General features: G+C 44.2%; 1 protein-coding gene across 1 annotated transcript in view; it reads right to left on the bottom strand.

The window, feature by feature from the left end:
• Positions 1-12,233, bottom strand: part of DPYS (dihydropyrimidinase) — a 47,517-nt gene that overhangs the window by 20,035 nt on the left and 15,249 nt on the right. Inside the window, exons 3-4 of the mRNA XM_073329354.2 lie at positions 10,522-10,701; positions 9,047-9,236 (exon numbers count right to left, since the gene is read on the bottom strand). Coding sequence (XP_073185455.1) covers positions 9,047-9,236; positions 10,522-10,701 — 370 coding nt within the window. The remainder of the gene's footprint in view (positions 1-9,046; positions 9,237-10,521; positions 10,702-12,233) is intronic.

The following is a 12,233-nucleotide window of genomic DNA, read 5'->3' as shown; positions in this document are numbered from 1 at the left end:
CCTGGTGCGTGAGAATTTCATTCTGCTCTGCAGCTGCCCTACAACCTGTTTAAAGGAATAAACAGTAATACTTGTTATGTATCTATATACAGCACTTTAAAAGCATAAACTAAATAATCCTCACCATACCCTTATGAAGGAGATAAGTATGTTTTACTAACCCTATTTTGCAAATGGGGTAAATAAGGCAAAAATGGCTAAGCAACTCTCCCAAGATCACTGAAGGTTTCAGCATCAGAGCCAGGATTGAACTCAGTAGTTGCTGGCACAATACTATACTTGCCCTTTTTGTGGGGTGACTGGTATCCCACTGCTGGGGAATTAATGAACCTTCATGGGTGCACCTACAAAGCTTAATGGAAACTTAATGAACTATAACTGTATCTCTCGTGGAGAGCTATCTGCATGCTTTGATATGAGCCATAGTAAAACAGGACTGCAAGGTTTGAACACATGAGGTTTCTAAACACTGGTCCTCTGTTTGGTTCAGTATTTTATTTGTCCATGAGAATGCCACAGCACATCTACACCTGACAGCTAGACTGAAGGATGTAGGATTTGTTTATTAGCAGGCTTGTATGCAGTGACACTTTGCAGGATTATCATGATTTTTAACCATCACACTTGGCATGGAAAGTGCAGGGAAGGAAGGAAGGAAGGATGGTCCAGTGGTTAGGGCACTGAGCTTGGGCTCAGGGGACTCTAGTCCAGTTCTCTACTTTACCACAGATTTCCTGTGTCATCTCGGGGAAAAGCACTCACTCGCTCTGTGCCTTGAAGATTCCCATCTGCAAAACGGGGATAATAGCACTGTCCTGTCTCAGAGCGGGAGAAGAAATACAATAAAGGTTGTGAGGTGCTCAGATACTGCCGACTATAAGGAGAACTGGTCAGGAATTTTTGGATGTAATCATTTTTCATTAAAAAAAATCACAATGTGTCAAAACCAAAACTCTTGTGGGGAAAGGTTTTTCAGGTACAGGATGGAAATTCTGCTCAAAGCCAGAGAGAAGACATTGGATAGCCCAGGGGTTTGGGCACAGACCTGGGATGTGGGGGACTCAGGTTCAGAACAGGGCACTTGAACTCCAGACTCCCATGTCCCACATGAGTCTCCTAACCACCAGCCTATAACTTTCTTTTCTCTCGTCCCACTTCTCCTCCCTCTGAGATGCAGAATGGGGAAAAAATTGTGGGACAGAAAAGCCCAGCTCTAATCATAAGTATGTGTTCTGTACAAGTATATGTACTATCACAGAAGTATGATAGATACATACATTCATGCTGTGATGGCTGTCAAAGAGCTTGGACCCATATTGGTGAAGGTATGCCACAGAGTAAATTGATGTATTACTACAAACAGGGTACAGTATCCACACAGACAATTGCATGGCTCAATTTCTATCATTTTTCTCTGGGCCACAAGATTGTTGGGAAAGTTCCCATCTCAAGGGCATGAGTTATTATCCAGCGTTGACAGCATTGTGCAGTATGAGGGAAGGATGTTGCACTGTGACAAGTGCTACCCCAATTTAAGGTCTCCTCTCAAAGGCAACCTCTGCTTGTAGCTCTCCCAGTGGAAATTAAATGTCCACTCACACCTTCTGAAAGGGATAAGGCATAGCCTCATCAACAAGCTAGATCTCAATAGCCAGATTCTGATGTCTGTGGGACTGTTTTATTTGCACAGACAGTTATTGCATTACCGGTGTGTAATTCATTTATTTGTGAAAGCCTGTGAGATGACAATGAAAGGCACTAAAAGCATCCCATTCATTCAATTTCAAGCTAATCTAGTGCCATCTGTTCAAGAGGGGCTCAAGTTTTCAGACATGCAAGCAGTGCCTTTCTTTGCTGATTGACATTCTTTTAACTTACATTCTCAGCAGATGTTGTACCATTATTCCTCAATTGCTCTGTGAGGATTAGGTATACAAAAATGCTCTATGACCATTTTTAAGCTTTGATCAATCCTGATATGCCTGCAACTATTAATTAGTGTATGGCTTCTAGTGCTGCTCTAATTTTGTTCTCCAGTTACACCCATTACCAGATGGTTTCAGCATCTCTCAGGACACAGATATTAGTAATCTTCTCCCATTGGCTCAATTTGCTTTGCTTTGTCACATACTGGTGAATGTTATTTTTCTCATTATTGCTTCGTCTTTGGCTTGCGGAGTTTTAAGCTTCCAGTCCCATTTATCTAATTGTATTATGGAGTTAGGCAAAGAGAGGAGGAGAAAGACACAAAGAGAAGATCATAGAATCATAGTATATCAGGGTTGGAAGGGACCTCAGGAGGTCATCTAGTCCAACCCCCTGCTCAAAGCAGGACCAATCCCCAATTAAATCATCCCAGCCAGGGCTTTGTCAAGCCTGACCTTAAAAACTTCTAAGGAAGGAGATTCTACCACCTCCCTAGGTAACGCATTCCAGTGTTTCACCACCCTCCTAGTGAAAAAGTTTCTCCTAATATCCAACTTAAACCTCCCCCACTGCAACTTGAGACCAATACTCCTTGTCCTGTCCTCTTCTACCACTGAGAATAGTCTAGAACCATCCTCTCTGGAACCACCTCTCAGGTAGTTGAAAGCAGCTATCAAATCCCCCCTCATTCTTCTCTTCTGCAGACTAAACAATCCCAGTTCCCTCAGCCTCTCCTCATAAGTCATGTGTTCCAGACCCCTAATCATTTTTGTTGCCCTTCGCTGGACTCTTTCCAATTTATCCACATCCTCCTTGTAGTGTGGGGCCCAAAACTGGATACAGTACTCCAAATGAGGCCTCACCAATGTCGAATAGAGGGGAACGATCACGTCCCTCGATCTGCTGGCAATGCCCCTACGTATACATCCCAAAATGCCATTGGCCTTCTTGGCAACAAGGGCACACTGCTGACTCATATCCAGCTTCTTGTCCACTGTAACCCCTAGGTCCTTTTCCGCAGAACTGCTGCCTAGCCATTCGGTCCCTAGTCTGTAGCTGTGCATTGGGTTCTTTCGTCCTAAGTGCAGGACCCTGCATTTATCCTTATTGAACCTCATCAGATTTCTTTTGGCCCAATCCTCCAATTTGTCTAGGTCCCTCTGTATCCTATCTCTGCCCTCCAGCATATCTACCACTCCTCCTAGTTTAGTATCATCCGCAAATTTGCTGAGAGTGCAATCCACACCATCCTCCAGATCATTTATGAAGATATTGAACAAAACCGGCCCCAGGACCGATCCCTGGGGCACTCTAGTTGGCACCGGCTGCCAACTAGACATGGAGCCATTGATCACTACCCCTTGAGCCCGACAATCTAGCCAACTTTCTACCCACCTTATAGTGCATTCATCCAGCCCATACTTCTTTAACTTGCTGACAAGAATACTGTGGGAGACCGTGTCAAAAGCTTTGCTAAAGTCAAGAAACAATACATCCACTGCTTTCCCTTCATCCACAGAACCAGTAATCTCATCATAGAAGGCGATTAGATTAGTCAGGCATGACCTTCCCTTGGTGAATCCATGCTGACTGTTCCTGATCACTTTCCTCTCATGTAAGTGCTTCAGGATTGATTCTTTGAGGACCTGCTCCATGATTTTTCCAGGGATTGAGGTGAGGCTGACTGGCCTGTAGTTCCCAGGATCCTCCTTCTTCTCTTTTTTAAAGATTGGCACTACATTAGCCTTTTTCCAGTCATCTGGGACTTCCCCCGTTCGCAACGAGTTTTCAAAGATAATGGCCAATGGCTCTGCAATCACAGCCGCCAATTCCTTTAGCACTCTCGGATGCAACTTGTCCGGCCCCATGGACCTGTGCACGTCCAGCTTTTCTAAATAGTCCCTAACCACCTCTTTCTCCACAGAGGGCTGGCCATCTACTCCCCATGTTGTGATGCCCAGTGCAGCAGTCTGGGAGCTGACCTTGTTAGTGAAGACAGAGGCAAAAAAAGCATTGAGTACATTAGTTTTTTCCACATCCTCTGTCACTAGGTTGCCTCCCTCATTCAGTAAGGGGCCCACACTTTCCTTGGCTTTCTTCTTGATGCCAACATACCTGAAGAAACCCTTCTTGTTACTCTTGACATCTCTTGCTAGCTGCAGCTCCACGTGCGATTTGGCCCTCCTGATTTCATTCCTACATGCCCGAGCAATATTTTTATACTCTTCCATGGTCATATGTCCAACCTTCCACTTCTTGTAAGCTTCTTTTTTATGTTTAAGATCCGCTAGGATTTCACCGTTAAGCCAAGCTGGTCGCCTGCCATATTTACTATTCTTTCAACTCATCGGGATGGTTTGTCCCTGTAACCTCAACAGGGATTCCTTGAAACACAGCCAGCTCTCCTGGACTCCTTTCCCCTTCATGTTAGTCCCCCAGGGGATCCTACCCATCCATTCCCTGAGGGAGTCGAAGTCTGCTTTCCTGAAGTCCAGGGTCCATATCCTGCTGCTTACCTTTCTTCCCTGTGTCAGGATCCTGAACTCAACCAATTCATGGTCACTGCCTCCCAGATTCCCATCCACTTTTGCTTCCCCTACTAATTCTTCCCGGTTTGTGAGCAGCAGGTCAAGAAAAGCTCCCCCCCCCCCAGTTGGCTCCTCTAGCACTTGCACCAGGAAATTGTCCCCTACGCTTTCCAAAAACTTCCTGGATTGTCTATGCACTGCTGTATTGCTCTCCCAGCAGATATCAGGAAGATTAAAGTCACCCATGAGAACCACGGCGTGCGATCTAGTAGCTTCTGCGAGTTGCCGGAAGAAAGCCTCATCCACCTCATCCCCCTGGTCCGGTGGTCTCTAGCAGACTCCCACCACTACATCACTGTTGTTGCTCACACTTCTAAACTTAATCCAGACACACTCAGGTTTTTCTGCAGTTTCGTACCGGAGCTCTGAGCAGTCATACTGCTCCCTTACATACAGTGCTACTCCCCCACCTTTTCTGCCCTGCCTGTCCTTCATGAACAGCTTATATCCATCCATGACAGTACTCCAGTCATGTGAGTTATCCCACCAAGTCTCTGTTATTCCAATCATGTCATAATTTCTTGACATCACCAGGACCTCCCAGTTCTCCCTGCTTGTTTCCAAGGCTTTGTGCATTCGTATATAAGCACTTGAGATAACCTGCTGATCGCCCCTCATTCTCAGTATGAGGCAGGAGCCCTCCCCTCACAGACGTTCCTGCCTGTGCTTCCTCCCGGTATCCCGCTTTTCCACTTACCTCAGGGGTTTGGTCTCCTTCCCCCAGTGAACCTAGTTTAAAAACCTCCTCACTAGGTTAGCCAGCCTGCTTGCAAAGATGTCTTCCCTCTCCTCGTCAGATGGAGCCTGTCTCTACCCAGCACTCCTCCTTCATAGAACACCATCCCATGGTCAAAGAATCCAAAGCCTTCTCTCCGACACCACCTGCGTAGCCATTCGTTGACTTCCACGATTCGACGGTCCCTACCCAGGCCTTTTCCTTCCACGGGGAGGATGGACAAGAACACCACTTGCGCCTCAAACTCCTTTATCCTTCTTCCCAGAGCCACGTAGTCCGCAGTGATCCGCTCACTAGGTTAGCCAGCCTGCTCGCAAAGATGCTCTTCCCTCTCTTCAATGGGATGGGAACCCCAGGACTCTCTTCCAAGACCTAAGCAGTAGATCCTTTTCATTATGTCCATTTATTTTCAAACTTTAAAGGACGGGATTCTGCACTGCCTTCTAAGAGACACAGCACAAAATTCACATCCATGGTTCAGGTGGGTGGGGAGCGGGTGGTAATGTGACTTTAGGCCGCAGGGGCCTCCCGACGTAACAGATATTTCTGAGGGTCTGCTGAGGTTACAGCAGCCTGTCTTCAGCTGCCTGTGGGAGGCAGTTCCACCTACACCTTCAACCTGCAACACTCCTCTCCCACGCTCCCCATGCCACCTACCCTGGGTCTTGTGGCGGCAGTGCTTATGCAATGCCTGTGCTGGGGGAATTCTCTCTTGCTGGGGCTGGCTCAGCAGCAGAGGAAAGAATTCCTCCTAGAGTGAACTTCACCGTGAAATACTGTGGAAAAAAGCCTGCAAAAATGGCACTGGGGGGTTCCGTGATTGTCTGCCAATAGTTCCATATCTGAGTTTCAGTGTTTACAAGTGCATAGATGTTTTCAGTTCTTAGCCCAGCACCCTCTGGGATGCATGAGTCAAGCTGGTTCTTTCTGGCTCATGTATCATCACTCATGATGAAGTTTCTGCAATCAGAACATAACCTGAGGCGCTCCCATGAGTGGCAAAGAGCATAAACCTGCAGATTCATTTTCAGTAATGGCCTTGAGTCTAGCATGCTGCAACTTTGCCAGGTTAAATTCGGACATTTTTGCTGATTTTACTATTTCTTGCATTTCATTCTGACCATGACTCATTGGATTTAGTGGTAAAATAATATTAGAAACTGCCTTAAACCAACAAGCAAGGACATTCTGAGGGAAGGCTCTAGTAATTCAACCTGCTTGTGCCTAAAGACACTATACTGGGTAGTGCCGTGACAGATTAGACCCATAATACCATTGCATTTTGTCACATTTTCTTGTATTTAATAAAAATACTAAGCAGGAAGCAAGCCCCTTCCAGTCTTTTTGACTGCTTTCGCTGTACTCTGGAGTCAGGTCTCTTTGAAAATAGGTTTTTAGTTGTCTCTTCACTAAACATTTAGCTGAGCCGGCACTGGCTGCTTCCCCACGAACTGGTCTATCCCTAAGCTCACTGCCTGCTTCAGATTTATTGTCAAATCTCTCTGCAGTTCAAGGAGAGGCATAATCTTGAGACCCATCAGCTGAAATCATGTCACACTTGAAGATTTGATCCTTGCACGTTGTTTATTGGGATAAAATTTTCAGAAGCATGTAAGTGACAGCCTAAGTCCCATTTTCAGAAGTTTGATTCACACATCTGCAATTCAGAGCCTAATCTGACCTGTCAACTGAGCCTTAGCTGGGGTGGTCTTTAAGGGCTTTGTTCTGTATGTTTAGTCCAGCAATCTTCTTATTCTACAGTGACATTCTGTTTATAATTTGGCCAATTTTGGTATGTTGTTTTTGGATCAATCTTTGAAAAATTCAGGGGGCTGGATTTTTTAATTGGTCAAAATCCACTCTCAGGCCCTATCTACACTAGAAAGGTTTGTGCTTTAACTCTTGTGGTTCTCCCCCCACCCCCATAAAACATGGACACAGTTATACCAGAAACAAAGTACTTACTGTATATTGGTATAGCTATTCTGTAGGGGAAGCGGAATAAGCTATACCAGTCACCTTTATACCACTACCCACACTGGGGCTTTTACTGGTACAAACTATTTCAGTCAAAAAACCTACATGTCCAACTGAAGTAAAAGTTTTTCCCGTAAAACTTTTTAAGTGTAGACCAGACCTCATTTCTCTCATGTAAGCCTGGAGCAACTGAATGAAGTAATTCCAGATTTCTTCAGGGTAGCAGGGAGCAGAATGCAATCAGTTTGTTCTTTGTGCCTAGTCACCAGTAATCCTACATGGACTCCAGGACATACATATAACATGAAGGAGACTTTATAAGTGTTATAGGTTTTGCCAGCATTACAGACTTCTGTACTGACACAGCGTTTCCTGTCATCAGGCCTTTACATTTGCTTGTCAAAATTTCTGCTTTCAGATGGATATTTTGACTGATTTTGCAGTTTCTTATATTTGATTCTGACACCACTTGACTGAATGAATTTGCAAAGGCATACAGCAAGTTAGATTCCACATTACTACCAGGAGTGTCACCTAGTGGACAAATCTAGTTTAGCACAGTATTGATAATCTTTGCTGCTAAATAAGATACAGGTAAAAGATTCCTTTACATATTTGAATCAATAAGACAGAATCTTATTAGAATACCATAATACATTGGCTATCTCCAGTATGTCTATACTTCAAAACAGGATGTGGGTAAACATTACTTTAATCCTATTTGTAACAATATTACTGTGCACTTCTATGGAACCTTCATCCACTATCTCAAAACACTTTAAAGAAATTAATCAAGCCTATAAGGTAGGCTGGTAGCCAAAATGTATAGGCAGGGAAACTGAGGCATACATGGATCAAGTTGGATCAAGAGGGAAGCCAAGTGGGATCTGAAAAGGCTAGTAATCCATAAAGATTTGGGCCCCTTCCATCATGGTTAGAGCTGTGTGAACAGCTGATTTTTCAGTTTGCTGGCAGGTCAGAAAATCTGGAAAATAATTTAATTCAGGTCAAACTAAAACCAAAATCCTTCAAAATTTTTGGTGAATCCAAAAGGTTGGAAAAGTTTCACATCCTGTTGACTGACATGTTTTGGTTTGAGTCATTTTTTGAACTTTGTTTAAAAGTGAAGAAAATGACAGGGGAGACAGTGCCCCCCCCACACACACACACTTTAGCCCAGTGGGGAGAGCACTCACCTGGCATGTGGTGCCTCAAGTTGGGCACCCAAAATTAGTGAGCACTTTTTCAAACACTGGCATTCGCCAGCATGTATGTGACATCCCACAACTTGATTAAAAACCAAGTGCAGTAATAATTCAGAGCATCAGTGCAAGGGCCAGACTAAAGCTTTTGTACACAAGGGCAGCATGAAGTTAATGTCCAGGCTACCCTCAAATGCTCCTGTTTCCTGCTATTGGAATTCCTCATATACCAAGTAGATAGTGAAAATTAAAGAGAGATTTTCCTCTTGCAATTAAACTATTTTATTTTTATTAAAGCAGCAGCTGACTCAGAAAGTCACAGTATTTTTATATCTCTGTGCCATGACATAGCAGTAACCAGCCGCGTATGTTTAACACACAGAGGACAAGTACACTCAACCTCTATACACTGCTCGGAGCCACTGTCTTTCTCTCCCTTCCAGCAGCAGTTTAAAATGCCCTTACCCACCCTCCCAACTATCATCCTCACCCTCAGCCCCTGACAGAAACCCCAACTGAGGAGCCAGCTAAGACACCTTCCTGCGACCATCCTTCAACAAGCATGACCATTACTCTCATGCTCTGGACCAAGCATGAACGTGCCATAGGACAGTTACCTTCTCTTCGTGCATTAGCTATCACCTTTGCTGCAGATTTGCTCATTACATGAACTACATAAAGAGGGCAGTTCACCAAGTTTGCTATGGTGATTGCTCTCAGTGTCGCTTCTGCTTCCACCTCTTCAGGACGACTCAGTTCATGTCCCTCAGGGCCAGTTATCCCCAGTGCTAACATCTTCTTTGCACCCTACAGACCACACAAGAATGCATATATGTTAGTGTTGCTTTAATTAGCAGCATTAATTATATAAGTGCAGCAGTGGTTTGGCCAACTGAGCTGTCAGCTGATCTGGGTTCTAATCCAGATGCTGCAACCGACTTCCTGCATGACACTGGGCAATTCACTTAGGATGGGATTTTCAAGAGCACTCAGCACTGGCCTACTTCTGCTCCCATTGAAGTCAAAGGTCAGACTCCGATATTTAGGAGTGCAATTTAAAAAATGCCTAAGTGACTTAGGAGCACAAGTGCCACTGGCTTTCAAAGATGCTTAGCTGCTTTTGAAAAGCCCACCCTGAACATCTATATGCCTGAGTGGACCAATCAGTAGTACAGATACTTACCCACATTATAAAGATACCTAACTACCTGTGTAAAGTACTTTGGGGTCTAGGGATGAAAAGGGTCTAGGTGAGCACAAAGTATTATAATTGTCATTGTGTTACAAGAGCTTAAACACTCACTGGTTTGTAGTTTAGTGACAAATGCATTCCCTATTGAGGGACTCGGGAGTCTATTGAAGTATCTTTGGCTAGAATAGTTGAAGAAACTCTGAAAACCTGGAGTTAAGTCCTAGCCTCATCATGCCACTGAAGCACTTAGCCATGTGTTCCTCCCACTGACCTCACTCCTGCTCTTCTGTGCTCACTCTTCTTGGCAGCTGTGTGGTAATACTCTCATTATAGAAGGATCATTTCTCACCCTATCACATATTCCTGGCCCTACTCAGCGCTTTTCACTTTATGCATATAAGCACAACCCACTAACTACTTAAGGGAGCTAAACTACATATACAATAAACAAACACAACATTAGCCTTCATGTTCATGCACAGTGGTTTATCTGACATGCTTAAAAGAAATTCAGAAACATTAAGGGCCTGGTTTAAAGCTCACCAAAGTCAATAGAAAGACTCCTGTTGATTTCAAAGGTGTCTGGGTCAGGCCCTAAAAAGAATTTGATGATTACTTTGCACTATGTAGGCTACTTGGCATCATCAAGCACCTATCCAAAATCAAATGGGCCCACTGGTTAGGACACTAGCGTAGCATTCAGAACACTTGGCTTTAATTCCCTGATCTACCACAGAGACTTCTAGCAAGTCACTTAACCTCAATTCCCCATAAGTAAAATGGGGATAATAGCACTTCCTACATAACTGTAAAGACATAAGGCAGCCAGGTAATGTGGGAATGGGGGACATGTCAGTACTTTTCACTTCCAAATTTTAAATCATTGCATCCAACACCTACCTCTGCAATCAAATCCCCATTCTCTGCATGCACCTGAGCAATGGCTCCAATGTGCTTACACTGGGAAAAAGCTGCATACAGTTCACTGTCTCCAACCATATACAGATCTTTATAAGCCATAAACATCTTGAAGGAGTTGACCCCTTTGTCTTCAGCAAGAATTCTCATTTCTTCCTTAACCTGAAAGAAAAACAGCGTCAACAATTCCCACAATGCAGCTATGAAAAATATAATTATCTTTTCCCCTTCTATCAGCCTTGCTAAACTGCCATGAGGAGATCAGGATAATGAACAACCCAATGATATTTTACTTGCCCATCAAGAAAAAATTTACTCAGACCAAGCAAGCATGGAAAGTAAAATATTTCAGACCAATTTACATAGCTCCTTTTATAGCAAAGTGCTTCACAAACTACATATACACACATACAGATGTCCAATACACAAAGGATTTTCAAAGACTGGACTTTTTACCAAAGAAAGTGGTGCAAAGAGCCTGGAATTTGTAGAAAGAGCTCTGCACCGTATGCTAATTAGTATTCAATTTCTCTCTCGCAAAAGGTCAGAGTGTAGGTCTGAGCAAGTTTTGATCCGGGAGTTTAGATCTTTCAGACTAGATGCTAAACCTGCTTTGTCCCTGCTGGGAATTAATCTCTGGCACTCAAAGAGTAAGGACAAATCTGGAATGACTGACAAGGAAAAGGTTTCTGCTCTTTAGGGATGTGACCTGGGGGCTATGTAATATTCAGTCATTTGGGATATTTTGTTCCAATTCTCGAATCATTATCTACATGGAAGCCTCCTTTGTCTCTTGCATGGATCCCAGGTCATGGGATCTCTGGGCTCGGTAGAATCAAAAGTCCTGATCACTAACAGTATATCCCGGAGCCGCAAGGGATTCACGTTTCATACCCCTGTGTTCCCTGCCCTAAGTACTAACTGGATCCAGAGGCATCTTCTAAGCCCCCAACCCTCTCCATGGTAACCAAGGGATTCTCACAGGCTGGTGCTTTAAAAACTTCAGCTTGCTTTTTTTAATTTGTTTTGCGGGCAGGTTGAATTTTACTGTTGGGATTTACAGGTAACTTCTTTCCAGGCAGCTTGGGAAGTTAGCAGATTCTGGACTGACACAAGACAGAAGCAAATAGGAAGAATGACCCCCCATGTAGTGTGGTCTGTTAAATGTACTGGTTTAAAGGCATAAGCCTGTCATAGCTGCTAGGCCACCAGGGAACTTGGGAGAGTGAGGGCAACCAAGTGAGGATTTCCAGACCCAGTCCCTGTGTGTTTTGCAGATAGCTGAAATGTCAATTTATATTTAGGTTGAAAACAGCTAAATTACAGAATTTGGAAGAGACCCTGGAACTGGAGGGGAGAGAGGGAGGGAATATGCCCCATCTGGGAAACCCCTCTCGCCAATATCCACATATGTGCCCATCTGGGAAGCCCCTCTTGCCCCCCTCTCCATTATTCCAGGGTATATGCCAGTCTGGGAAGCCTTTCCTTCCCCACGGACCTGAATATGCCTGATAAATTGCAATCTGTGTTATTAGGAGGAGACACATGACAGTATCACTTTGCTTGGTCTTGGTCACCCACTAAAATGGTTTTCATATAGTGATGTAAGGCAGTGTCATAGATAAGGAACAGTGCTGAACCTCCAGACACCTGGGTTCTATTATCAGAACTGACACAGACTTCCTGGGACCTTG

The sequence above is a fragment of the Lepidochelys kempii genome, chromosome 2, assembly GCF_965140285.1.
Source record: "Lepidochelys kempii isolate rLepKem1 chromosome 2, rLepKem1.hap1, whole genome shotgun sequence".
Classification (NCBI taxonomy): domain Eukaryota; kingdom Metazoa; phylum Chordata; order Testudines; family Cheloniidae; genus Lepidochelys; species Lepidochelys kempii.
Note: the sequence above shows the minus strand (reverse complement) of the source record. Positions and strands in the feature narration are given on the sequence as shown.